This window comes from Delphinapterus leucas, chromosome 9 (assembly GCF_059928025.1).
Source record: "Delphinapterus leucas isolate spDelLeu-1000000601 "Yukka" chromosome 9, BTC_Dleu_Yukka2, whole genome shotgun sequence".
Taxonomy (NCBI): Eukaryota; Metazoa; Chordata; class Mammalia; order Artiodactyla; family Monodontidae; genus Delphinapterus; species Delphinapterus leucas.
Genome location: NC_143137.1, coordinates 12,144,900 through 12,169,582, shown reverse-complemented (window position 1 = coordinate 12,169,582; position 24,683 = coordinate 12,144,900). Strand labels below are relative to the sequence as shown.

At 47.4% G+C, this 24,683-nt stretch overlaps 1 protein-coding gene and 2 gene segments (V, D, J or C); all 3 read left to right on the top strand.

Moving 5' to 3' along the window:
- The first annotated feature begins 7 nt into the window (after positions 1 to 7).
- LOC111177492 (uncharacterized) lies at positions 8 to 3,270 on the top strand. The gene is given in 5 exon segments (XM_089917306.1): positions 8 to 71; positions 183 to 553; positions 2,239 to 2,446; positions 2,449 to 2,518; positions 2,605 to 3,270. Coding segments are annotated over 5 exon segments (1,263 nt in total). The 5' UTR covers positions 8 to 22; the 3' UTR covers positions 3,170 to 3,270.
- A 12,676-nt stretch (positions 3,271 to 15,946) lies between these two features.
- On the top strand, positions 15,947 to 18,130 carry LOC111177468 (T cell receptor beta variable 9-like). The segment is given in 2 exon segments: positions 15,947 to 16,010; positions 16,139 to 18,130. Coding segments are annotated over 2 exon segments (453 nt in total).
- A 43-nt stretch (positions 18,131 to 18,173) lies between these two features.
- LOC111177460 (T cell receptor beta variable 6-6-like) lies at positions 18,174 to 24,456 on the top strand. The segment is given in 3 exon segments: positions 18,174 to 19,761; positions 19,847 to 20,452; positions 24,356 to 24,456. Coding segments are annotated over 2 exon segments (435 nt in total).
- Positions 24,457 to 24,683: the final 227 nt, after the last annotated feature.

The following is a 24,683-nucleotide window of genomic DNA, read 5'->3' as shown; positions in this document are numbered from 1 at the left end:
CCACTTCGACCCTGACACCGCCATGGGCTGCGGGCTGTTCTGCTGTGTGGTCCTCTGTCTTGTGGGAGCAGGTGAGTCTTGAGTTCACATGGGCTGCCCCCAGACCCCCAACAATTTCCCTGCGGCTGCATCAACACCTCCCCTCTGGGCTTTGTCTGAATTTTGTCCCTTTCTCCCAGCAGCCTCCGCGGACACGAAAATAACTCAGATACCAAAATACCTAATCATGGAAACTAGAAATAAGAAATCTTTGAAATGTGAACAACATCTGGGACACAATTCTATGTACTGGTATAAACAGAGAGCTCAGAAGCCGCCGGAGCTCATGTTCGTCTACAACTACAAGGAACTTGCTAGCAATGAGACTGTTCCAAGCCGCTTCTGGCCTGAATGCCCAGACAGCTCCCACATCTACCTGCACGTGGACACCCTGAAACTGGAAGACTCCGCCCTGTATCTCTGCGCCAGCAGCAAAGACACAGCCCTGCAGAGCCAACTCCTTCCTGTGCACAAACCTCCAGGGGCCAGCCAGGAAGCTAGGGGGCCAGCCAAGGCACTGTTTGCCACTTCCCATTAGACCCTAGACAGAAATCCCAGACCACAATACTGCCCGCAGGTTCATGGGGCACGGCAGGGCTCAGATCCCCACAGACGCCAGCAGTCTGTGCCGGCTCGTTCTGACCAAGATGGTGCCTCTGGGTGAATAGAGGACAGACGTTCAAGTTTAAGTTGTCCCAAGCATTTTCCAATTGGCTGGCGCCCCTGGGAAGTCTTTCGTGAGACACTTGACCTTCTGGCCGCAGCAGTACTACTAATCCTCCTTCTAAAAGGTGTCTTTCTCTGACTTCCCCTTCCATCCACGTTAGACCCTGGATCTCAGCCCAGATCCCGGCTCCAACTATCCTCAGACCTTTTTCAAAGCACCTCATTCCCTCACCAGGGTCTCCAGCCGTTCCTGCCCCTGAGGACCACGGATCCCCCATCCCGTTGGGATTCCTATTCTCTAGTTCACTCCGCCGGCTGCACGTTCAGGGGCTCAGCCCCTCGCTGGCTTCTCTTCCACTCCAGCCTTAACACTTTCAGGCTTGCTCCTTTTTCCTTCTGTCTCTGTAACCCTAGCTCTTCAGGTCTTCGCCTCCTGTATTATCAGCCATAGAGTCCGACGCGCTTGGATTGTTGCTTACAGCAGGCAGTGAGGAGTGATGGGCTCCTGACATTTCAGAGCAGGACTTTGTACCCGGGGCTGAACCCTGTATCTTCCGGCTCTGCTCCTTGTAATGGCTCTCTGGGCTGCACAACCCAGCAGCCAAGGGCTGACAAAGCCCTGCGTCCTGGAGGGTCAGCTGTCTGCATGTGCACCAAGGCTCCCTCCTCTCTCCTGCAGAGGATGCTCCAGGGACAGGGAGACCCCCAACAGAGCCTCAAACCATAATACCCAAGTCGACCCCTGTGGCGACTCTCTATTCTACGTCTTTAGAGTGGGGGGTTTTTTTTCACCCGAATGTGACTCTGCCCTGTCAACTGGTTAAGAGATAAACACATCCCCATCTACTATTTTAATGCTTTCTTTGTCGCGAAATAAACAAGCCTGCTGTAAAGTGGATGGTTTGGTTTAAGGTTTCATAGGGATCCTCTAAACGAATGCCTGCACGCCAGGACTCACACCCTACATGGGCCCAGAGGATAGGAAGGATGCCGCCCTGTGAGGAAGTGCGTTGCTTGGAGCTCGGCAGGTACCTGACTTCTGAGCTTCTTCTTTTCAGGAACCGAGGATTCCCTGTTGCCGAGGCTGTGGCCTCCCAGGGCTGAGCAGCACGGAGCTTTGGGGAATCAGAGAAGGACTTCCAGGCAAGGGTCCCAGGACTGGAGACCCCGCAAAGGACAGTAAGAGACCCAGCCTTTGGGAAACGGGTGTGAGAAAGATGTGTCTCTCTGTCTGGCTGGGTGCTTGCTTTCTCGTCCACTCTCCTTCCCTTGCTCTGAAATGTCATTTTAGGTTTCAGGTCTCAACTTCTCACTAGATTTCCTCTCCACACTGACACTTGTAGGGTTATTTTTTGTTTTCGTTTGATCTCTTCACTCCCAACATTTTAATCATCAGGCTCAGGATTATGACACACAGAGTCCACGCCTCTGGACTGCGGCTCTGAATTGGCCATTAGAGAGGGGAGTGGGTCCCGCCTGTCTGTCTGGGTCTTCATACCTGGCCTCACTGTCCTGAAGCTTGTATTCTCCCAGGGTCCCTCTGCAGCTGCAGTTTTTCACTCGGGGCGTGGGAGCCTGAACGCTCCAGGGCACACGGGGGCTGAGCCTTGGAGCATCATGTGTCCACGTTGGCACGAGGCACTTGTGTGGGCACTCCTGAGTCTGTGGGTGCTGCCCAAGACTAGGACATCGTCACAGAGTCTCCTCGCTTGGGCTGCTAAAGACCTGATGCCCCACTGGGGAGACCTCAGCCCTGCCCCGCCCCTGCCGTGGACCACAGGTTCTGCTGGGTGATCGTTTGTCTCCTGGGGGTATGTGGAAAACTCCCATCCCATTCCCTTGACCTAAGGCCAGTTCCAGACTTTTGCCTCATTCTCTTTGTGGACTCTGTCCTCCCACAGGACGCATAGAATCTGGTGTCAGCCAAAGCCCTTGCCACTATGTCACAGGGATGGGACGGAATGTGACTCTGGGATGTGGTCCTGTGCCCCGTTGTTTGTACCTCTTCTGGTACCAACAGACCCCAGGAAAGGGCATGGGGTTTCTGATGTCCATCTATAACAAAGTGTCTTCAGAGAAGGCGGACTTTTTGAAGGATCACTTCTCAGCTGAGATGCCTGATGGCGTGTGCCTCACTCTGAAGACCCAGCCTGCACAGCTGGGGGACTCGGCCCTGTGCCTCTGTGCCAGCAGCTCAGCCACGGCCTTGCAGAGACACTTCCTGCCCTTCCACCAACCCTACAGCTTCGCTGCTCTCCCCAGGCTCTCAGCCTCCCTGCCCTGCCCAAGGCGGGTGGGGGATGTGTGGTGGGACTGCAGCTGCTCCCCAGTAGCAGAGGTCAAAATTAACTTTAATTTGCAGAAAAGGAAATATTGCACAGGATATCTGGGGCTGTGGTATTTGGGAAAGGTTCCCAGACACCACAGAATGTGGCCGGGGACCCCAACGATGGGACAGGTGTAGCCAGTGAGTGACCTGGGGAGCCTACAGAGAAACCTGTGTATTCTCTTTTGGTCTCTGTGTTATTTCCTATTTAGCAAAACATGCCTTCCTTCCATCTCTGAGTGGAGATTGGCTTACTGGAGAGGAGGGGAGGGGTTTGCATGGGGATACCCAGGAGCCCCAACTGGGAACTTTCCAGAAGGTGAAGGATCTCAACGCCAGAGCCTAGTACCGGTAGGAGAGGGGTGTTCTGGGACAGTAGGCAGCTGAGGCAAAGCACCTCAGGACCCTGCCAACCAGGACAGAGAGGTTCTTTGGGGAACAGTGGTTGCCCCTGTGAATGTGATCTCATGCTCTTGGGCCAGCAGGGATCCAGGCCAACAAGAAGGTCACCACAGAGGACACACTGGGCAAGAGCAAACGCCCACAGAACTTCCCGTGCCCACAATTGGCGTGAACTGCTCACTCTGGGCGTGATGGGCGAAGATAGGACTGACTTCTCAGAGGCTAAGACCTGAGGGTTCCTGAGCAACTGGCTGGAGGGATGATGCAGAGAATACTTCACAAGGGAGATACTGGACGTCCCATTAATAAGGCAGGTGGACCTCAAGTATTCAGTTAGAGAAATAAATTGGTACTGTTGTGCTAGTGAATTAAGTATTTTGTATTGGTTACACACTTTTCTTTCTTTTTCTTTCTTTCTTTCTCCCTCCCTCCCTCCCTGTCTCTCTGTCTCCCTTCCTTTCTTTCTTTCTTTTCCTTTCTTCCCTCCCTCCCTCCCTCCTTTCCTTCCTTCCTTTCTTTCTTTCTTTCTTTCTCTCTCTCTCCCTCCCCCTCCCTTCCCTCCCTCCCTCCTTCCCTCCCTCCCTCCCTCCTTCCCTCCCTCCCTCCCTCCTTCCCTCCCCCCTTCCCCTTTCCTTCCTTCCTTCCCTCTTTCCTTTCAACAAAAGTTTCCTCACCCCAAGATATGGAAGTATGGCTAGTGCATCGCAGGGACCCCATGCGTCTCAGAGGAAGAATCAATCACAGGGTCATGTATGATGAGGGGTCAGCCTACCCTAAAGAAATCTCCTTCATGTTATGAAATCACCAGTTCCTCTAGAAAAGATGTGCTGGGGCTACTAAGACAGAAACACCATAGAGAGAACATGCAAAATGAGGAGGAGCTGTGTAGTCTCATATTGTTAGGGGAGTGAAAGTGGTGCTGTTAATAATTACCCTTGAACAACAAGGTGAGACCTATACTTACCCCACCTGTGTCCCAAAGGTGGGCTTCATCTCAAGAGTCCTGAACAGGAAGAGGCTTCAGGCTTGGGCAAACAGCTGTGGCTAATGGGAGAAATGTCTGCTAAGAGCGGTGGTCATGGTGGCTCATGGGGTTTTGCTGGTGGATCTCCCTAACAGGGTGGCCCAGAGTGAAGGGGCGCCTACCCTTCCTCCCTGAGGGACCACTAGTGGCTGAACACGTGCCCCCCTTTTCCCCCCACATTCTGACCCCTGGAAGCAGCAGACGGGGCCGGTTTTCCAGGCAGCTGGGAAGAAACACAAGCCCCTGAGGCAACCTGAAAGACAGTGGCCTGAAGGGTCAACCCCTGCTGGGTTCAGTTTAAGGTGATTCACAAACAATAAACAACCCTGGGGCTCCTTAGGAATTCATATGGAATCAAGCCGTTGGGTAAGGCTGGACTTTCTGGTAATGCGGGTACTTAGGGCTCAGAGCTAGCACATTTTGTATATTTGTGAATATGTGACCTTCCTGTGTAATGTAAAAAATTAATAAACAGAAGCCCCAATTAAATAGAGCTGGGAGACCAGGAGGTGGAGCTCTCCAGCCCTGTGATGGTAGCAGGGCCCAAGAGAAAGAAAAAGATTCCTCTTCTTTCCTGGCAACGACTCAGTCAGTGAAAAGCCTTGGACCCTTTTTTTACTGCAGACCTCCCATCTTCCTTTTCCTGTCTGTAAAATGTGCAGGAACTTGCATGTGGCTTGCCATGGTTGCAGAAAAGCCGTGAGTCAGGTTTCTTCAATGTCTTACCAAGGGATATAGCCGGGGAGACAGACTCTGAGAGAGCTCTGAGAAACTGCTCTGAAAGGCGTTGGCGGGGGGATGTGAGCGTATCTGTGATCTTGGCAAAGGGTACCTGCAACCAAGCTCACATCTCGGTAGAAGGCTGCTGCTGGTCACAAGGAACAGACACCTTAGTTCATCATTTTAGTGCTTTTCTAAGTATGGGAAGATGCAAGAATCCAGGTTCTTGAAAATTTCTCCTGAAAATATCTATCTGAAGGCCTGTTCTGCCAGTTTTCCCGGAGCACAGAGGGCCCCATTCCTGATCTTTGCTAAGAAGGTGAGTTTCAGTTGCTTCAGTTTGTGTTGGAAAAGAAGTAGAAGCGGGGGAAGGGACGTCAATATGGTGATTCGGAAGAGTCGTGATTAGTGCTGCATTCAGCTGGGAAATACCGCACGGGAAACCGGGAGGGCTCCAGAGAGGATGCTGGTGAGACATCCAGGAAATTACCGGAAACTTTCCTGCCCCAGCTGACGATGTAAACACTTCCAGTTTATTAAGAGGAGGCACTGTGGTTCCACTGAACCGCAAGATGCTGTGGGGAGGGGCAGAAAGAGCTGCACGAAATGAGGAGTTCAGAAAGCTTTGTACTTTTGTCGGGCAGATCGGTTGCCAATCTTGAGCCACTGCAAGAATACGAGCAGAGCTCTCTGTAGACAGTGGGAAATGCTTCAAAACTGGGAAGAAAAGTAGACAGGGAGGGAGTTTGAAGGAGCACACTGGGTACCCAGGGGCAAGTGTATACAGAGGAGTAATAGCCTCAAAGGAAGATCAGAGAAGCTAGGGCATGAGCGAAGTCCCCAAACCCAGTTTCACGGAGCATGGCCCTATTTTAGAAAAGAGAAAGAGACGATGACTAATTTTGAGCCACATAAGAGGGGATTCTGGGCTTGGAGGACCTGTAAGAGTTCTGATGTCCCAGGAAGACCTGGCTATCAGATCGTGAAGAGGCTCAGAGAGCCAGTTCTCACCTATGAACACCACTGGGCAGTGGGTCGCCCCTCCCTCCCTGACCTGCCCTGGGTGCCAGGCTTCTCTGATTTGTGGCCTCTTGTGTCTTGGGAGCAGGTAAGTCCAGAAAACAGGAGGGAAACTCCTGATATGGGTTTCCCAATTCCAGATCCTTGTTATTTCCTTCATCTGCTTCCTTGTCTCTATTGTAGCTTACATATCCTTTTCTATCAAAACCCATGGATGCTCAGGTCAAACAGACACCAAGATCCTTATGGAGATGGAAAAGAAACTGATCTTTGAACAGTCTTAGACAATGCACCATTTTGCCTTGTGCTGGTATTGACAAGACTCGGGACTGGGACTTAGACTGATCCGTTAGTCAGAAAGAGCAAACCTTACGGTCCCTGGAGTATTTGAAGGTTACTGGTCTCAAAAAGATAGATGTTCCCCCCGACAATGGGGTTAGCCACCACCAGCCGGAAGTCCCCTCACTTCTGTGTCAGCTGGGATGCCACAGGGCTGCAGAGTCACAGGCACTCAGTTCTGAGAAGGAACAAGGTGGTTCTCCTTCAAGAGGCACCTGCACTAAACAGGGGAAGAACAGAAGCCCTTCCGCCACCCCCCCCCCGCCCCAGGCAAACAGAGGGTGAGAGTAAAGAAAAGAACAGAAAACGCACGTTGGTGAGGTCGTGGAGACACTGGAGCCCTATTGCGCTGTTATGGGAATATAAAATAGTGCAGACACTGTGGAAAACAGTGTGGCAATTCCTCAAAAGACTGAATAGAATTACCATATGATCCAGAAATTCCACTCCTGGCTATATACCCAAAGGAGTTAAAGCAGGAATTCAAACAAATATTAGCACACCTGTGTTCATAGAAGCATTGTGTGCAATAGCCAAAAGGTGAAAACAACCTGTCCAACCAAGAGATAAATGGATAAAGCAAATGTGATATATACATACAATGGAATACTATTCAGCCTTAGAAAGCAACGACTTTCTGATTCGTGTTACAACATGAATCAACCTTGAAAACATTATGCTACGTGAAATAAACTGGACATAAAAGGCCAAATTGTATCCATTTATATGAGGTACCTGGAGTAGTCAAATTCATACAGACAGAAAACAGAATAGAGGTTTCCAGGGTCTGGGGTGAGGGAGGGAATGAGGAGTTAGTATTTAACAGATACAGAGTTTCATTTTGGGAAGATGAAAATGTTCTGGAGATGGAAAGTGGTGATGGTAGCACAATGTGAATGCCACTAAACTATAGACTTAAGATGGTAAGTTTTATATATATTTTATCACAATAATAAAACGAAAGAACAGCTTAAATTAAAATTTAGAAACAGACAGTCTTCGAATAGAGATGAGTTCCGTTCAAAAAAAGAATTGGTTAACCATAATTTTGAATGCAGAAAAGTTAAATTTTAGTGTCTTAAAGAGATTATACCCTATTTCTTAGGGAGGAAAGTATTGTTGATGAGAATATTTTAATAGAAGTGCTAAGTGTGGAGGGTAAACTCCAAGGACACTGTTCAATATAATACAGGTAGAATAATTTGAGATTCTGGGAAGTCTTGGAAGGGAGTGCAATGGGTAAGGATGAGAGGCAAATGGTGAAAATCTGTGTTCCGCATCATACGATTTCTTTACAGAACCACCCAAATCTTCATTAGACTCTACTAAACTCATGGAATCTTGATGTACATAATTTTGTTGAGGAAATCAAAAAGGTCTTAGCTTTATGGACAGGTAATGAGACAGGGTTAGAGAAGACCAGGAGAATACAAGTGTCCATGGGCATGGTCAGAGATCTCTGGAAGGGCTTTGAATTTCCATAGCTTTTGGAATTTATAACCTCTGGGAAATTTCACCTAGTTTTCAAAGAAGAGAGAGCTTCACAGATCTTATCTGGGTTATAAATGTATTAGCTGAAACCCTGTTTTTATAAAAACGGGGGAAAAAATTCCCTGATGATAGGAGTCATTATTTTAAGAAAAGGGTAATATATATTATTTCCTACTGGAAGGAAAACTTCGTGTTTACATGAAACATTGGCTTCTTTTAGGGAATTCGAGAACATGAACATTATTCCCCATAATACAGCACTTTGAAATGCTGATGTAAAATATACTAGGTGGGCTGCTGGTAAGATCTTCGATAAGTTGACCTTAAATTTTCTTATGTGGTAGACATCTTCTATATTCTTGTTTATATCGCAGATCTTCACGTAGTATATTTGTCATGCTTGTTATAAATTCTTGGTTCATCGGGTTCAGTAATTCACTTTCTGGGGATATATACTGTCCAGTTGGTTATCTTTTTTGTTTTCAGTCCTTTAATGGTATCACTTATCCTGCTATTGATTCCTGCAGTAAAAACGCAGGTAAGATTGTCTCAGAGCAAAGAAGAGGTCGGGTAAGAGCAGGGCTTCAATTATTTTTACCATCTTGCTGTCTCACTGCTCTCCTGGGCTCACCTCTCATCTTACTCATATTCCAGCCCCAAATAGACTCAATCTTTCCAGAATATTCTCTTGGTTTTGGTGAGTCTCTAGTGTTCATATTTGCTTCCTGCCTCATCAGGTTTCCCTGGAGAAGGAGCCAGGAGATGGCGCTAGTTCACAATTTTAGCAGGATCCAGCAGTCAGTGCCCTCATATTTCACGCGTTGTTATGATATCGGCTGGGCTCCTCTTGTCTGAAATGTAATGGCTGTTTATCATGGGGTCTCAGGCATCTCTTAAGCAATCTTAGATGTTCTGGTTTTTTTCAAATATCAGTAGTTGAGAACTGATTGGCAACCCGGCAATTTTATCTAACTGAAGCCAAATCGTGCCAAGTGTTTTCCTTAAAACTGAGAAACACACTTTGCTTAGCGTGGTTTATAGCGATTGTTTATGCTTCTATGATTTTGTGTAGAGACTTCTCCTTCTCTACCATTAGAAACTCCATAAGACACAACAGCTGCTATTGTGAAAGGCTTTGATGTTATGTATGCACAAAATTCAGAAAAAATATTTAGTTATAGGACATTCCCATCTGGGCTTGAGATAATTTAATCTAGTTTTTATCCATGGGGCATCACTCAGGGTGGAATTTTCCTCCACTGGGTGGATCTTATAAGAGGTACTGGTGACTCTTGGCTCGTTGGCACAGCAACTAGTCATTGATGACATGGATGCATCGCCCATCAGTGTCACATGCAGCTGGATCAGTGATCTCTTCTCAGTGGTATTTGATGGACTTGTTGCCTTTGGACTTTGAAGTAAAGAAATAGATTCCATTAGAATATCTATATTCACTGTATATAATGCACTATGTAAAACTGAATAACAGGTAAGTCAAATGTAAATATGTAAAGAAACTTGGATTGGAAGTAAATTAAAAGTCAGAAGTAGCAAATGGGAGATACTGGCTCTGGAATCGAGTCCTTCTCAGATTCTGTTTTCCCAAATCCTTCTGTTTATTTTGTTATCCTACATTAATCCAGACTGGCCTTTCCTTTCTAGCATACTAATTGCAGAGGGTTAGAATATTTTATTTCCCACACGGGCATCAAAGAAAAACCTAGAGAAATATAATTTATCTACACACATATTTATTCATATATGGGCAAATGGGCATTATATTATTATCAATGAACAGAGGCAAAAAGAGGATTTCTAAAAGAGAGACATAGAAGATAAAGAAATTCTCCAGCAGTCAGAAACAGGGAGTATTATTTTCTTCATTCTGGGGTAAGCTGATTAGTGGGGACCTTGCAAAGAGACCTAAGTGGTCTGCTTTGAGCGAGCTGTCCTAGGTTATCTAAGGAGAAACAACTTTAGCATCTCACCTAACCTAGACCAGGTTTGTACCATTTCCCTCATCAAAAGCTTCTCAAAGTCAAAACATTTCCGCCATGGCCACATTTCTTTTTTCTCTTAAAATACAAAATCACAAATCAGCTAGGGCCTGTGTGTGTGTGTGTCCTTTTAGGAAAAACAAAGCAAAAAGCCCCACAAAAAACAAACAAACAAAAAGTGCAATAGGCAAACAGTGAAATAGTTTCTAATTTAAACACATCCCATAATTATTACATCACGGCAAAGACAATGTCTTGGTTACCACCCATAGACCGCGTGGGGGCGCTGTGGAATTGCCAAACTCCAAAAGTTTCTGGGGCAGAGCAAGCTGACAGAGCTAGGTGCCTGGGACCAGGAGGGTTAAGAAACAGCTTTGTTTGGTGGCTTTATCCTCTGGAAGGCTTAATAGCATAGACACTAATTTGCAGGTGTGCTGTCCCAGATGGGAGCCATGAACTTCACCTATGCAGTGATGAGGGAGTCTCTGAGGTTACAAGGGAAAGTGAAGGGTGTGGAGCTGGGAGGGGGCAGGTACAGGTACAGAAACACCTGCCTCAAAGGAAAAGCAAAGGAGCTGTGGGGATGGGCACGTGGCCTACGCCCAGCCTCGCTGAGGCCAGCTCAGTCCAGCCCCACATGTCACATAAGAGGCTTTGCAGGACAAAGCAGGGTTCCTGAATCAGCTGACCTGGAAAGGGAGGCCAGGCTCATGGGAACCAGCAGAGGCAATGACGTCAGAGCAGTGACGTTACTGCCTAACCTCCAAGCAGAGAAAGGATGCCCAGAACTTCAGCTCTCAGAGAACCAGAGCTCTGAGCAAGGTGACACCTGCCCAGCTCTGCCCCTTCCTGCCATGGGCTCCAGCCTCCTCTGCTGTGTGGCTCTGTGTCTCCTGGCAGCAGGTCCATCCTTGGTAAAGGTGTGGCATCTCTGTTCTAAGCCTGACAGTGCCTGAATCCATTGGGGTCCATCGGGCTCTCTCCTGCATTCTTTCTCCAGCCCCAGTTCCTTCCCTCTCAGGTGCAGTGGATTCTGGAGTCACCCAAACACCAAGACACCTGATTAAAGCAAGAGGACACCAAGTGATACTGAGGTGTTCCCCTATGTCTGGGCACCGCACTGCGTCTTGGTACCAACAGGCCCTGGGTCAGGGCCCCTAGTTCCTCTTTGAGTTTTATGAAAATATGCAGAGAGCAAAAGGAAACTTCCCAGGTCGATTCTCAGCACAACAGTTGTGTGATGCTCGCTCTGAGCTGAACGTGAGCTCCCTGTACCTGTGTGCCAGCAGCTTAACACAGCCCTGCTGAGTCACCCGCGTTCTGTGCAAACCTCCCTGCCCCAGTGGGGGCAACCTCAGAGGTGACAGATGCATGAGAGCCCAGAGATTGCAGTGGGAAAGGAAAAGACTGAGGGCGCTGGAAAGCAGCCACGGGCTCTTGTGCTGCTCAGGGGAGGGACCACAGAGGTCAAGAAGGTATGTTCAGAGGATGGGGCTACATCAGCAGGTTCCCTCCAACATGACCTTCAGGGCCTGACACTCGATGCTACCAGGGAGAAGAGAGTTTGTAACTTAATAGCCGGCGGGCTCTTTTTCAGGGAGAGAGAGTTCATTGGGGGAGCAAAATTACTTGATAAGTGTGTGATTCTAATAGAATCAGGGGTTTGCTTTATATGATTTAGGGAGAAGAAATGGAGATTTGGGAAAAGTCTAGGACAGAAAATATGGCTGAGATGCTTGAGAACAGAGCTAGAGCTACAAAATAAGTAAAAACTGTGTTATTTGTAACATGATCTCTTTCCTCCTCCCTCCCAAGGTCTTCAATCACCAGAAAATACTAAGCCAGGCCTTATAACAACCAGCATCACCTGGGGGCTGGCCCAGGTGAGGTCATCACCACACAGTTGATGTGATGATGGTATGAGAAGCCTGGACATGATTCTGACTTGTCCCTTCTTGACCTCTTACCCCAGTCCCGTCTCCTCGGGGCGAAGACGGGTGCCTCCCGCCCAGAGATGAGGGCAGGCCTCCCCTGATTATAAACAGGCAAGGGCTCCCCACATCAATTCTGCTTCCCTGGAATCGCTTTTTAACACTTCACCACCCAGATTCTATTTGCTCCAGAGCATCAGGATGCGTGACACTCTGTGACCAAATATCCCTGTAAAATTCCCTGGAACACCGATGCCTTTTCAATCCTCTTCTTCTGCCCTTGCTCTGCGCATGGCCTAGGGGGCCTCTCCTCCTGAAGCGGGACCAGGCGCTGCCCATCTTTCAAGCACTGGGTCGGACATGCCTTCCTCTTTGCTTTTTATCCTGACATTCACGGCTCTATACTATTGATTAGTTTGCTCAGGCTGCCATATTAAAATACCACAGACTGTGTGGCTTAAACAACAGACATTTATTTTCTCACAGTTCTGGAGGCCTGAAGTCCAAGATCAAGGTGCCAGGGTTGGTTTCTGGTGAGAATTCTGTTTCCGGTTTGTAGACAGCTGCCTTCTCCCCGTGTCTTCACGTGGCCTCTCTGTGCTTCACAGAGAAAGAGCTCTCTTGTGTCACCTCGTCTTCTTCTAAGGGCACCAGTCATGTTTTATTAGAGTCCCACCCTTATAATGTTATTTACCCTTAACTACCTCCCTCAAAGCCCTAAGTCCAGACACATTCACAGTGGGGCTTAGGGCTTCAACATATGAATTTCGGGGAGACACAATTTCATCTATAAAAACTACCTTGCTCCCTTTACTTTCATAGGAAAAGCTAAGTGTGTATATACTGGGGTTGGCCAAAAAGTTCATTTGGTGAATGAATACATTGTTCAATAAAATTCTTGGTGAAAATGAAAAATGTGTCTTTTATTTTTACCTAAAACTGAATGAACTTTATTTTTACCAATATATAATTGATACCCTTTGACACCTGTGAAATGAATTAAGTAATGCCCACTTATATATAGCTGCGTGGAATACTTTTTTCCCAGCACAACTCAGGCATTTATCCTAGTGTATGAACAACTGGACCCAAGCCCAGGCTTCCAATTTGTGTGAACATTTTAACATTTTCTTTTCTGGGTGTGTTTATGTCAGTGTTAAGTCTGATCATAATATTCCATATTCAGCCCTCTTCAGATCAAAGTACATTTGTTGATATAGTTCCCAGTGAGTATAGTGTAAAGTGTTAATGGAACGGTAACATAGAATTTAAAAAAAAAAAAATATATATATATATATATATATATATGTAGTGGAATAACTGAGGACATGGAAAGGAGACGTGGCCCATGAGCCACCCCCCCCAGCAAACTGGGGGCTGGCGAATAAGCCAGAACTGCAAACAGTCCTGATTGCTTTGAGCGCTCCCCCAGCAAACCGGGGGCCTGCGAATACGCATAGAGCGCTTTGGGCGCTGATCCATGAGATGTCCTCAGTCTAATCAGAGCGGTGGGAACGCAAGGAAATGTCCTTGTGCTGCTTCAGTATAATCAAAATAATGGTGGGAACTTTGCGCTGCTTTTGCGCTCAAGGACGAAGCGCGGCAGGTGCTCACGAAAGCCAATTATTGCTTGTATAATTAATAAAAACATAGGTTGCTGCTTTGGCATTTCTGAAATGTTAAAAAAACAAGTCTTAAAATGTAAACCTAGATAATGCTTTAATAAAAGCTACCACAGCAGGACAGACGGTGCTGACTTGCCTGAGTGAGCGGCAGCCCTCTACTGCTGTGCCTCGGCATAATTCATCTCGTGTGATGAGCTTACTTTCGGCCCTGTCGTAAGGTAAACTACAACTATATATATATATATATATATATATATATATATATAGGTTTTATAGTTAAACGTGGGTTTGAATCCAAACTGTCCCTCTCTTGCAATTTCCCTAATCTCTCTGAACTATAACAATTTCAGAATTTGGAGTTGGGATGTTTTCAATCACTTCTTTGCATTTGTCGGTATAGTTGATTTACATTGTTGTGTTAGTTTCAGGTGTACAGCTCAGTGATTCACACACACACACACACACACACACACATATATATGTATATATACTTTTTCAGATTCATTTCCCTTACAGGTCATTACAAAATATTGATTATTGTTCCTTGTGCCCTTCAGTAGGTCCTTGTTGTTTATCTCTTTTATTTATAGTAGTATGTACATGTTAATCCCAAACCCCTAATTCATCCCACCCCACCTTTCCCCTTTGGTAACCATGAGTTTTTTTCCTATGTCTGTGGGTCTATTTCTGTTTTGTAAAAGAGCTTATTTGTATCTTTTTTTCTGTAGATTCTACCTATAAGCAGTATCATATGGTATTTGTCTTTCTCTGTCTGGCTTACTTCATTACTGTGGTAATTTCTAAGTCCAGCCATGTTGCTGAAAATGGCATTATTTATTCTTTTTTATGGCTGAGTAATATTCCATTGTGTATAGATACCAGATCTTTATCCAGTCATCTGCCCATGGACATTTAGGTTGCTTCCATATCTTGGCTAGTGTAAAAAGTGCCTTATGAACATTGGGGGTGCATGTATCTTTTCAAATTAGAGTTTTGTCAGGATTTATGCCCAGGAATGGGATTGCAGGATTATACGGTAACTCTATCTTTAAAGAAACCTCCATAGTATTCTCATAGTGGCTGCACCAGTTTGCATCCCCACCAACAGTGGAGGAGGTCCCCTTCTCCCCACACCCTGTCCAGCAGTTATTCTTTGTAGACTTTTTAATGATGGTCATTCTGACTGATGTGAGGTGGTACCTCGTTACAGTTCTGATTTGCATTTCTCTGATAATTAGTGATGTTGAGCATATTTCATGTGCCTTTTGGCCATCTGTATGTCTTCTTTGGAGAAATGTCCAGTTAGGTCTTCTGCTGACATGGTTGTTTATTTCGGGATTTTATGAGTTCAGAAATAAATGGGATGATATACATAAAACCTCTTTATAAAATGCATTATCTAGAATTTGGTAATACTTAATTTAAATATAAAATCTGGAAACTATGGATCCGATTAGTCAGAAGGAGCTATGGAATACATGTTTCCAGCCTGGTTTCACTTGAAATCATCAGTGTTTATTTTTACGCCCTATTATTGCGTCTTAGCATACTGCCGTCATTGCAATGGTGCAGCAAGTATTTGCTTCTTAATGGAAATGGATCGTACAATCTTTCACCTCCACAGGCTAAGAGTGGATATGAAGATCAACCCTAATTTAGTCAGGCTGGGAAGGCAGTAGAACAGGTGTGTGTGTGTGTGTGTGTGTGTGTGTAGTGGTTTGCAGGTGGGGTTGTGGGGAATTTCTATTCTTGATTTAGGCAGAAGCTGTAAATCCATGATACCGTGGACAGTTGGCCACTTGGAGGCACTGTGGGCCCAGGGTACTCATGGCGCTGATGGGGTTGACAGTCACCCAGGAGAGGGCAGCTTAAGGGAACCTTGGCTACATGCCTGCATCAGGGGCCCTGGTTGAGTTCACTGAGTGGTCCCAGGACAGGAGGAGCGAGCACAGCCTTCTCACTGCTCAGGGAAGTGGAGATGCATCTTGAGCCCCAGGATGTGCCAAGCAGGCGTCTCCGGGAGACTGCAAAGGAAGTGGAGGGTGAAGGGGTGGGGATGGCTGGGGAGGACTGGGTGATTGTTATCAGGCAGGGGCAGGCAGAGGAGAACAAGTGTGTCGTGGGCACGCGGGGATGTGGCGATGGTACTCATCTCACGCCCACCCTTTGCCGAGGGGCTGTGCAGGTCAGGGAATGGCATAGAGTAGCTGGCCGGGGTCCTGCCAAGGGGTGCAGTGGACCAGAAGACAGCCTGCAGAGACATCAGGGCAGTGACATCATGGGAAAATCTCCTACCAGGGAAACAGGAAGTTCAGCTCTTTAGACCACTCACCCCCGGACACCCGCCCCGAGCTAGGAGTTGTTTGGTTCCTGACGCTGCCATGGACTCCAGGCTCCTCTGCTGTGTGACTCTTTGTCTCCTGGGAGCAGGTGAGTCCTGGGCACAGTGTGGAAGCTTCTGATATGCCTTCGCCATCTCGAGATACAAGCCGATGAGAGCTGCAGCAGGGGGCTTCCCAGCGCTCTGCCCTCAGCTTCCTTCTGTCTCCCCGCAACAGGCCCGGTGGATTCTGGAGTCACCTTGACCCCCAAATACGTGATCAAATCAAGACAACAGCAAGAGACACTGAGATGTTCCCCTGTCTCTGGACACCTCTCTGTGTCCTGGTACCAACAGGCCCTGGGCCAGGGCCATCAGTTCCCAGCTGAGTATTACAGAGGGGAAGAGAGAGGAGAAGGAAACATCCTAGATAGATTCTCAGGCCAAAAATTCAGTGACTCTAGCTCTGAGCCTGACTTGAGCTCCTTGGAGCTGACGGAGGCGGCCCTGTATCTCTGTGCCAGCAGCCAAGACGCAGCCCTGCATGAACAGCTGCCTCTGGTACAAAAACATTCCTGCCCCAGCTCAGGAAGTGGCCGTGAGGGCGTTGACTGCCAGCCAACCCCTCCCAGGCCCTGGTAAAGCAGACAGCCTTTCGCAGGTATTATTTCTTTGATATGTATGAATACTCCCAAAGAGCATGCATAATAAATATTATTTTACCTGTTTGTATATCTGAGGAGGAGTGTCTTGCCCAGATCTCCTATTTCATAACTGTCAGAGCAAGGAAGCAGACTCAAGTCTGTCCTCAACACCTGTGGTCCCTGCCCTATAGAACAGTCCCCCCATAGAACAAATATGTGTGTGTGTGTGTGTGTGTGTATATATATATATATATATATATGTATATATACATAATTTAAGGGAGTTGGCTCACATTGTTTTTAAGGCTGATACGTCTAAAATCTGCAGCTGGGCTGGTGGTACTAGAGATCCAGGGAGAGCTGATGTTTAAGTTCAGAGGCTGTTAGGCAGAAGGAGCCGATGTTCCAGTGGAGGCCATCAGCTGGACAATTCTCTCTTACCTGGGAAGATTAGGCTTTCTGTTCTATTCATGTCTTCAACTGATGGGATGTGGCCCACCTACATTATGGAAAGTCATCTGCTTTACTAGCTAAAATGTTAATCTAGTCTAATATTAAAGTCTACCTATTCACATGTTAATCTCTTCCAAAAACACCCTAACAGGAACACCCCGAATAGTGTTTAACTAAATACTTGTGGCCCAGCCAAGTTGACATATTACATTAGCCATCGCACCATCTTCCAAGGTTGCATAAAAATTTAGTAAGCGTGAAGTACCTGGCACATAACAGAACTCTGCATTTCTTGACTCCCTTTGCTACTCTCTGACAGCCTCTTCCACCGTTTCCCAGGGGCAAAGTTAGAGATGGACATATTTTGCCTGTAGTTGAGGACTTCAGAAGTCACAGAAAGGTGAATATTTATGCCCGATGATTCATTACGTGAAATTAACCAGAGCATGTAATACACATCCCTCATCAGGCATTTTTAAATCAAATTTATTGACAGATGAATGATAGTTAAGCCTTGAACAACGTGCAGTTTAGCAGAGGCTAGGGGCTCTGAGCCACCCCCAAGCCCACAGTCAAAAATTTACATATATTCACACTTGAATGTCTGTATCCGCGGTTCTGCATCTGAAAATTCAACTAACTACAGATCCTGCAGTACTGTAGTATGTATTTATTAAAAAGTGGACCCACGCAGTTCAAACCTGTGTTGTTCAAGGATCAACTGTATATACAATAATCATTACACACTTTATAATTGACAGGTCAATGGTTTTGCTCAATATATACGTATATACCCATGTAATATCTACCCTATTAAGATATAGAAATATTTCCATCTCCCAGAAAGTTCCTTCATGCCCCTTTCCCATGTCCCTGTCCATCCCTGAAAACCAAATAAATGATTTCTGTTACTATAGATTCGTTTTGCTCAGGCATCTTTTTAGTGAAAATTTAAGGTCTCTAACCATTGAAACAATTCCCCTTTAGCACAGAGCTAAATATTTAAGACAGTTAGGTGCTACTGGAAAGTGTTATGGTTAAAAAAAGTGCTTGAAATCATGTGATACACAATATCCACTTCAGGGACAATCCTCGCTGGGGATGGAAAGTTTGATAAAATGACCATCAAAAGGTCTTGCCAGGTGGTAGAGGCTGTTTTTATAAAATTTATTCACTTTTAGAAATTTCTTTTCTCATGCACCCATTCCCAGAAATCATTTTATAATGATATTTTGATAAGAAGTCATCATCTCCCAGGAAATTATTTTGAGATCCCATGAGACACACACAGAGCAAGGCTTCATGTTCACACACTGTGTGCTGGGCTGTGCAGACAACAGGCAGTAGCAATTTCGGTGAGAGATCATTTCACGTCAGGAGAAGGGTTCCCTTGGCTTTTACCCCCAGTATCCAAGACACAGGCCTTGATCTGGAAAGTCCCCCTTTCTGTTCTGGTCTTGCCTGTGCACCGGTCTCCCATGCTGTGTGTCCTTCTGTCTCCTGGACTAGGGATGTCTGAGCACAGATGTGGAACCACTCCGGGGCTTGCCAGGCCCCAGATCAAGGCTTCTTGTTGTGGTTACATCAGGATCCTTCTTTGCTTCTGACTTTAGTTTCTGTGTCTTTCTCTCCCAGACCCCAGGAATGCCGAGTCACCAAGACCCCAGACATGTGGTCACGCTCAAGGGAAACCAGCACATCAGGCAGTACCCACAGGTCCAAAATCATGTACTCAGGACCAGCTACATAATTTGCAGGGCCCGTGATTCTAAACTTATTTAGAATGAATATCACGGCAGCAGGACATGGCAGCAAGTACGGGGTCCTTCTCAGTGTGGGGTTATGTGCAACAAGGTACAGTTTGGGGCTCTATGATATTTGTGACTCAATTAATGACAGATGCTACACCAGGAGGTATTCCCCATGGAATGGATGTCTCAGGTAAAAACAGAGCATTTTTCATTTACCCTGGAGTCTGCCACCTCTCACCCTGTCCCGCCCACATCTGTATTCCTCTGTGCTAACATGTCATCTGCGGTGCTGGGCAACCATCTCTCCACAAAGGAAGGTCGGTCATAGGCGTGATGTGGCTCTGCTGCTGCTAGATGTCCCCTCCTGACACAGGAAGCACGTGCTCAGGTGACCAGGAAGGAGTTGCAGCTGCCCCTGTCGGTGAATTGACAAGAAATAGAGCCAAACGACTCCTCAAATGTTGATGAGCCTGAGGTTGGGAAACCAGATACCAGAAGAATCACTGTAGGTGGAAGGACAGGACCAGGACTGTGATGAATTAAACAAAGTAGAAACAGACACTTGAAGAGTATTTGGGATGCATGAGTCATAAAGGGCAGCAGGAAGCCATAAGGATTTCCCCCGAAATTCAAAACTAGATTAGATAAATGAAACCAATATACATATTAATGAAGAATTATCTCTGGGATAAAATACACATAAAGTTACAAGGTGTTTTACAGAAAAGTTAACAAAACTTGTAAGACAGGCATCCATTCAGAGGAACGCGTTCTTCCTGTTCTGAGCTGTTCACTGGAGGTTCATGTTTCATTTCAGCCTCTGGGGGAAGGGGCGTGGCCCCCTGTGACGGGTTGGCTCTGGGGCCAGGCAGGGACAGTGACACCTCAGAATGACTCCCTGGAGAGCCCCTCTGCCCTCTCCTCAACACACAGAAGACCCCTCTGCCTGCCCGCCTGCCCTGCCATGGGCACCAGCCTCCTGTGCTGTGTGACCTTCTGTCTCCTGCAGGCAGGTGAGTCCCGGGAAGGGTCCCTTTCGGGGTCCCGGCACCAAGCGTGTCCCCTGTGTCTGCAGCATCAGCTTCTCCTTCTCCACAGGTCCAGGGAATGCTGGTGTCACTCAGGACCCAAAATTCCGGGTCCTGAGGACAGGACAGAGCACGACCCTGAAATGTGCCCAGGATCTGGACCACAACTATATGTACTGGTACCGACAAGACCTGGGACACGGGCTGAGGCTGATCCATTACTCAACTGCCACTGGCACCACCAACAAAGGAGACGTCCCCAACGGGTACAGCGTCTCCAGATCAAACCTCGAGAACTTCCCTCTCACGCTGGTGGCTGCCACCCACTCCCAGACATCTGTGTACCTCTGCGCCAGCAGTTACTCCACGGCACTGCACGGCCACCTCCTCTCTGCACAAAAAGGCAGGGGAGGCCCTGCACCCCGGGACTCAGCAGAGCCCCTTGCAGGCTCCTAGCACCTGGAGCCTTGGAGCCCTGAGTGCCAGGTGCCTGCAGTGTGACCCTCAGTGTGTGGTCTCGGCCGGCCCAGACCTGACTCCATGGCCTTGCAGATGTGTGCCCACCATCACTCTTTGTCTTTCCTCTGCAGCTGCCCTGTAAGCAGAAAGATGCTGCCCCAGCTCTGACTCCTAGCCATCAGCCTGAGTCTGAGGCCTCCAGGAGGGAACGTTATTGGTAAATCACATACATCTAGATCCTCTTGTCCATCCCCAGGCACCTCACTTCTGTTTCTCTGGAAGGTTCTCCCCCAGACTGGCCCTTACGTGCTCTCTGCTCTTTCCTGCCTTTCCCTGGCGGGGCAGGTCTTCCCACCTCCATGATCTCAGATTTCCGGCCTTCTCTACTCCAGCCAGGCTGCTCCTGCCTCATCTGGGTCATGTCCCGTCCCATCTAAGAGATGTCAAAAGCTACTTCCTCTGTACTGGACACAGACCATTCCTTTTGTTGTGATTAACTCCTGCCCATGTTCCTGTTCAAGGTCCCACTGGGTGGTCAGGCAATTCTGGGCACACCTGTTTCCCAGGATAATTGTGAACACGGTCGGGGTGTCTCTGTTCGAGCTTTTCCAGGTCCGGACTATGAACTTTCCCCTTGTTACTGTGGACTACACCTCCTTCCTACTCATAAGCAGGCCTCTGTCTTCTGTGTGTGTGTGTGTGATGATTACAAGTATGTTCTTCCTTACTGTCCCCAACTTCTGTCCCCACAGGTCACACAGGAGCTGGACTGTCCCAGTCCCCCAGGCACAGGGTCACAGGGAGGGGCCAAGCTGTAGCTCTCAGGTGTGACCCAATTTCTGGTCATGTTTCCCTTTATTGGACTGACAGACACTGGGGCAGGGCCCAGAGCTTTTGATTTACTTTCAAAACAGGGATGCACCAGAGGCATCGGGGATGCCTAATGATTGGCTCTCTGCTGAGAGGCCTGAGGGCTCATACTCGCATCTGAAGATCCAGCCAGTGGAGCCTGGGGACTCAGCCGTGTATCCCTGTGCCAGCAGCTTAATCAAACGGTGTCACACAGTCGCTTCCTTCTTGTTCACAGACCTCATCCTTCTCTCTCCTTGCAGTTCCTAGAGACCTTAAATAGGCTGTTTTTTGCTTTCCATTCACCAAAAAAAAAAAAAAAAAAGAGGTTGATTTGGACATCAGCTGTTCTTTGGATAGAAAGAGACCACAGGTTAACTCCTGAAATACTGTGGCTGTAAATGTTGGTGGATAGAAATCATTATGGCTCCTGTGTTCTAGGAGTCCCAGGGCCAGCTCAGTGCTCCAAGGCAAGGACCCAAAGTCCCGGACATAACAGTCTTCCATGGGTCCTTCGGGGGCCTGCCCAAATACGTGGCTTTGGCTGCCTGTCTGTGCAGTGAGCAGAATCTCCTCTGTGCTTGTGGCTGGCATCTGGAAAGTTTTCAACTACCTCCTGGGGCATACTCTTTCTTCTAAAGCCTCTTCTGTCCCTGTCACATTGGAAGTTTTCCACAACATAGCATCAAGACTCTCTTCCTCTTCCTGTTTTATTTTTTTATTTTTATTTTTTGCGGTACGCGGGCCTCTCGCTGTTGTGGCCTCTCCCGTTGCGGAGCACAGGCTCCGGAGGCGCAGGCTCAGCGGCCATGGCTCACGGGCCCAGCCGCTCCGCGGCATGTGGGATCTTCCCGGACCGGGGCACGAACCCGTGTCCCCCTCATCGGCAGGCGGACTCTCAACCACTGCACCACTAGGGAAACCCTCTCTTCCTGTTTTAAGTAAAGTTCTTACTACTTTTGTGCCAGTTAATTGACAAACACAATGTTGAAAACAATAAAACTTCATTTCCTCTGCCTCATTTCAGCAGCCCACTTTATTTTGTTTTCATGTTTTCACTGCCCCAGTCCCGACAGGTACACTAGAGCATACTTTTACAACCTCTCCAGTTTCATCTTGATTCCCTGAGTAAATCTGTTCTCGAGAGACTGTTTTATTTCATGCCCTAGACTTTCAATTTGAAATAATTTCCCTGAAACCTTTACCTTATTTTCTAATGCCCCATCCCTTTTTATGTATTTGCTATATTATATATTGTTATAGATATTCATTGTAAGCATAAACACCTATATTGTAAATAACATCTTCCATCCATCTGTGGGCGAAGCTGCAGTTTGAATGTATGAAATCTAAGGCCCTGGTCAGAGTGGATATGATTATGGATCATGTCTTCTGGGAGTCCTAAGAGATAACCCAGCTCCGAGACTGGGATTGAATGTCACGGCCATGGTAGAGGCTCCCTGAGCCTTGCATAGCAGGTAAGGGGAGTGACAGTTGCCCCAAATCCACTTATCAGAAATTGTAGTGGCTCTGTACAACAAATTTCTTTCCCCAGGGAGTGAACATCCATGGGAGGGAGTTTTCCTGGTCTTTAATTGTGGCACCAGCAAAGCTCCCCTTGCTCTGTTGCCCTGTGCCTCTGGGGAGTGAGGAGAGCCAGGGCACACATGGGAATTCCCTACTCTTGGAATCCCATTCCAAGGACTCCCTTTCTAGATTTCATCTTCATTTTTTTTTCCATTTTTTTCCCCATTTTTGCCACATGAACCTGGCAGATTCAGCCTCCTTATAATACTATTTTGTACCGATGTTTTCACATCTCCTAACTCCTCTGCTTCTTCCAGAATCATCTCTTCCCTCCCTGCTGCTCAAATCAGCAGATGCACATTGTACAAGTTTTCATTTAGTGGAGACTGTCCCTTGCTGGTCTTAATCCCATCCATCCTTATTTCCCCATCAGATACTGTTTCCTCCATGATTGCTTAATGCCTTGTAAGATGTTCTTATTTTTCTTACATTCCAGTTTTACTTTTTATTCGTACACATTTGACCCCATCTCGAAGGTAATTTCATTACCTTCCCAGTCCTTTGCTAATCTATATTTTGGAGTTAACATTGGTTGTCTTTTATTTTTCTTCAGCATTTTTCTTTATCTTTTGTAATGAAGGTAAAAGAACCTCCTTACACTTCAAGGTCTGTGTTTTTCTTCCTACTTTGAACATTAGTTTAAAGTAAACATAGTTTAACTAAACATTAGTTCCTTTAATTTCTCCCATTCTATCCCTCTCCCTTTCAGAAGATAATTTTAAGGGGGAAGAACTCAGTTGGCCTATAACTGGCAGACAATGCGATAGTGGTTGAGCAGAATGAGGGCGGCCTATTAAGCATGATAAATCAACGGAATAGTTTGGGTTAGAACTGGTGTTGGGATTAGCGTTGAAGGAAGTTGAGCATAAAAGGTGATCGTGCAGACACTTCCAGCACCCCTTGGGCCACTGCAGAAGAAACAGTGATGAAACTTCAGGTATTGGCCACAAGATGGCACTATGGCGCCACCGAGATCTAAGGGGCTCGGGGCAGAGTCTGGGAGAGCAGCCTGGGAGGAAAAGGGTTAAGAAAAACTTAGGCGTGGATCCACTACTCGACAGCTGTTGAAGAAGTTTTCAGTTATTGCCAAACTACCTACAGCTATGGAAGAAGTGGGAGGCCCCTCTAAACTGTAATGAGATCCACAGTTGAAGGATTTGGGCGAAGCAGCCTTGATGTCAGGGGCAGGTGCAAACAAGGAGCAACTAACTGTGTCAGAGGAATATGGGAAACCCAGGGGGTGGAGTGCACCCAAAAGTCAGTGCGTCGCAGCCCTACTCCACCTCCCCTGCAGGCAAGCTAAGCAACATCTAGGAGAGGAGACGCTGACCTCACCTGAGCCAAGTCACAGGGGGATCCTCCCGGGGCGGGGAGAATCTGCAGGGGTAGGGGGAGTGACATCTCAGGCAGCCCCACCTGGCCATTGGAGAAGAGCCCCCCAGCTCCCTCTCTCAGGCCTGTGGAACAGAGCATTTAGTGGGGACGGCCCTCTTCTCGCCCTCACCCTGCCATGAGCCCCAACCTCTTTTGTGTGATTCTTTGTCTGCTGGTGGCGGGTGAGTTCGGAACTCAGCTGAAACCTCTGCTGTGGGTTTGCAGAGCCCCAGCTCCAAGGCTTTCCCTTTCCTTTGCAGATCCACGTTACTCATTGAGCCTTGTCTTTACTGTGTGTCTGCCTCTTCAGCAGGTCCCATGGATGCAGCAGTCACCCAGAAGCCAAGATACCATATTATACGAGCAGGAAACAAGATGGTCCTGGATTGTTCTCAGCATATGAACCATTTGGGAATGTTCTGGTATCGGCAAGATCTGGGACAGGGGCCGAGGCTGATCCATTATTCAAATGGCGTCGGTAGCACTGGCGAAGGGGATGTCACGGAGGGGTACAGTGTCTCCCGAAACAAGAATGAACATTTCCCCCTGACCCTGGAGCCGGCCAGCACCAAACAGACCTCCCTGTACCTCTGTGCCAGCAGTGAATCCACAGCACGGCACAGTCAGCTGCTCTCCGC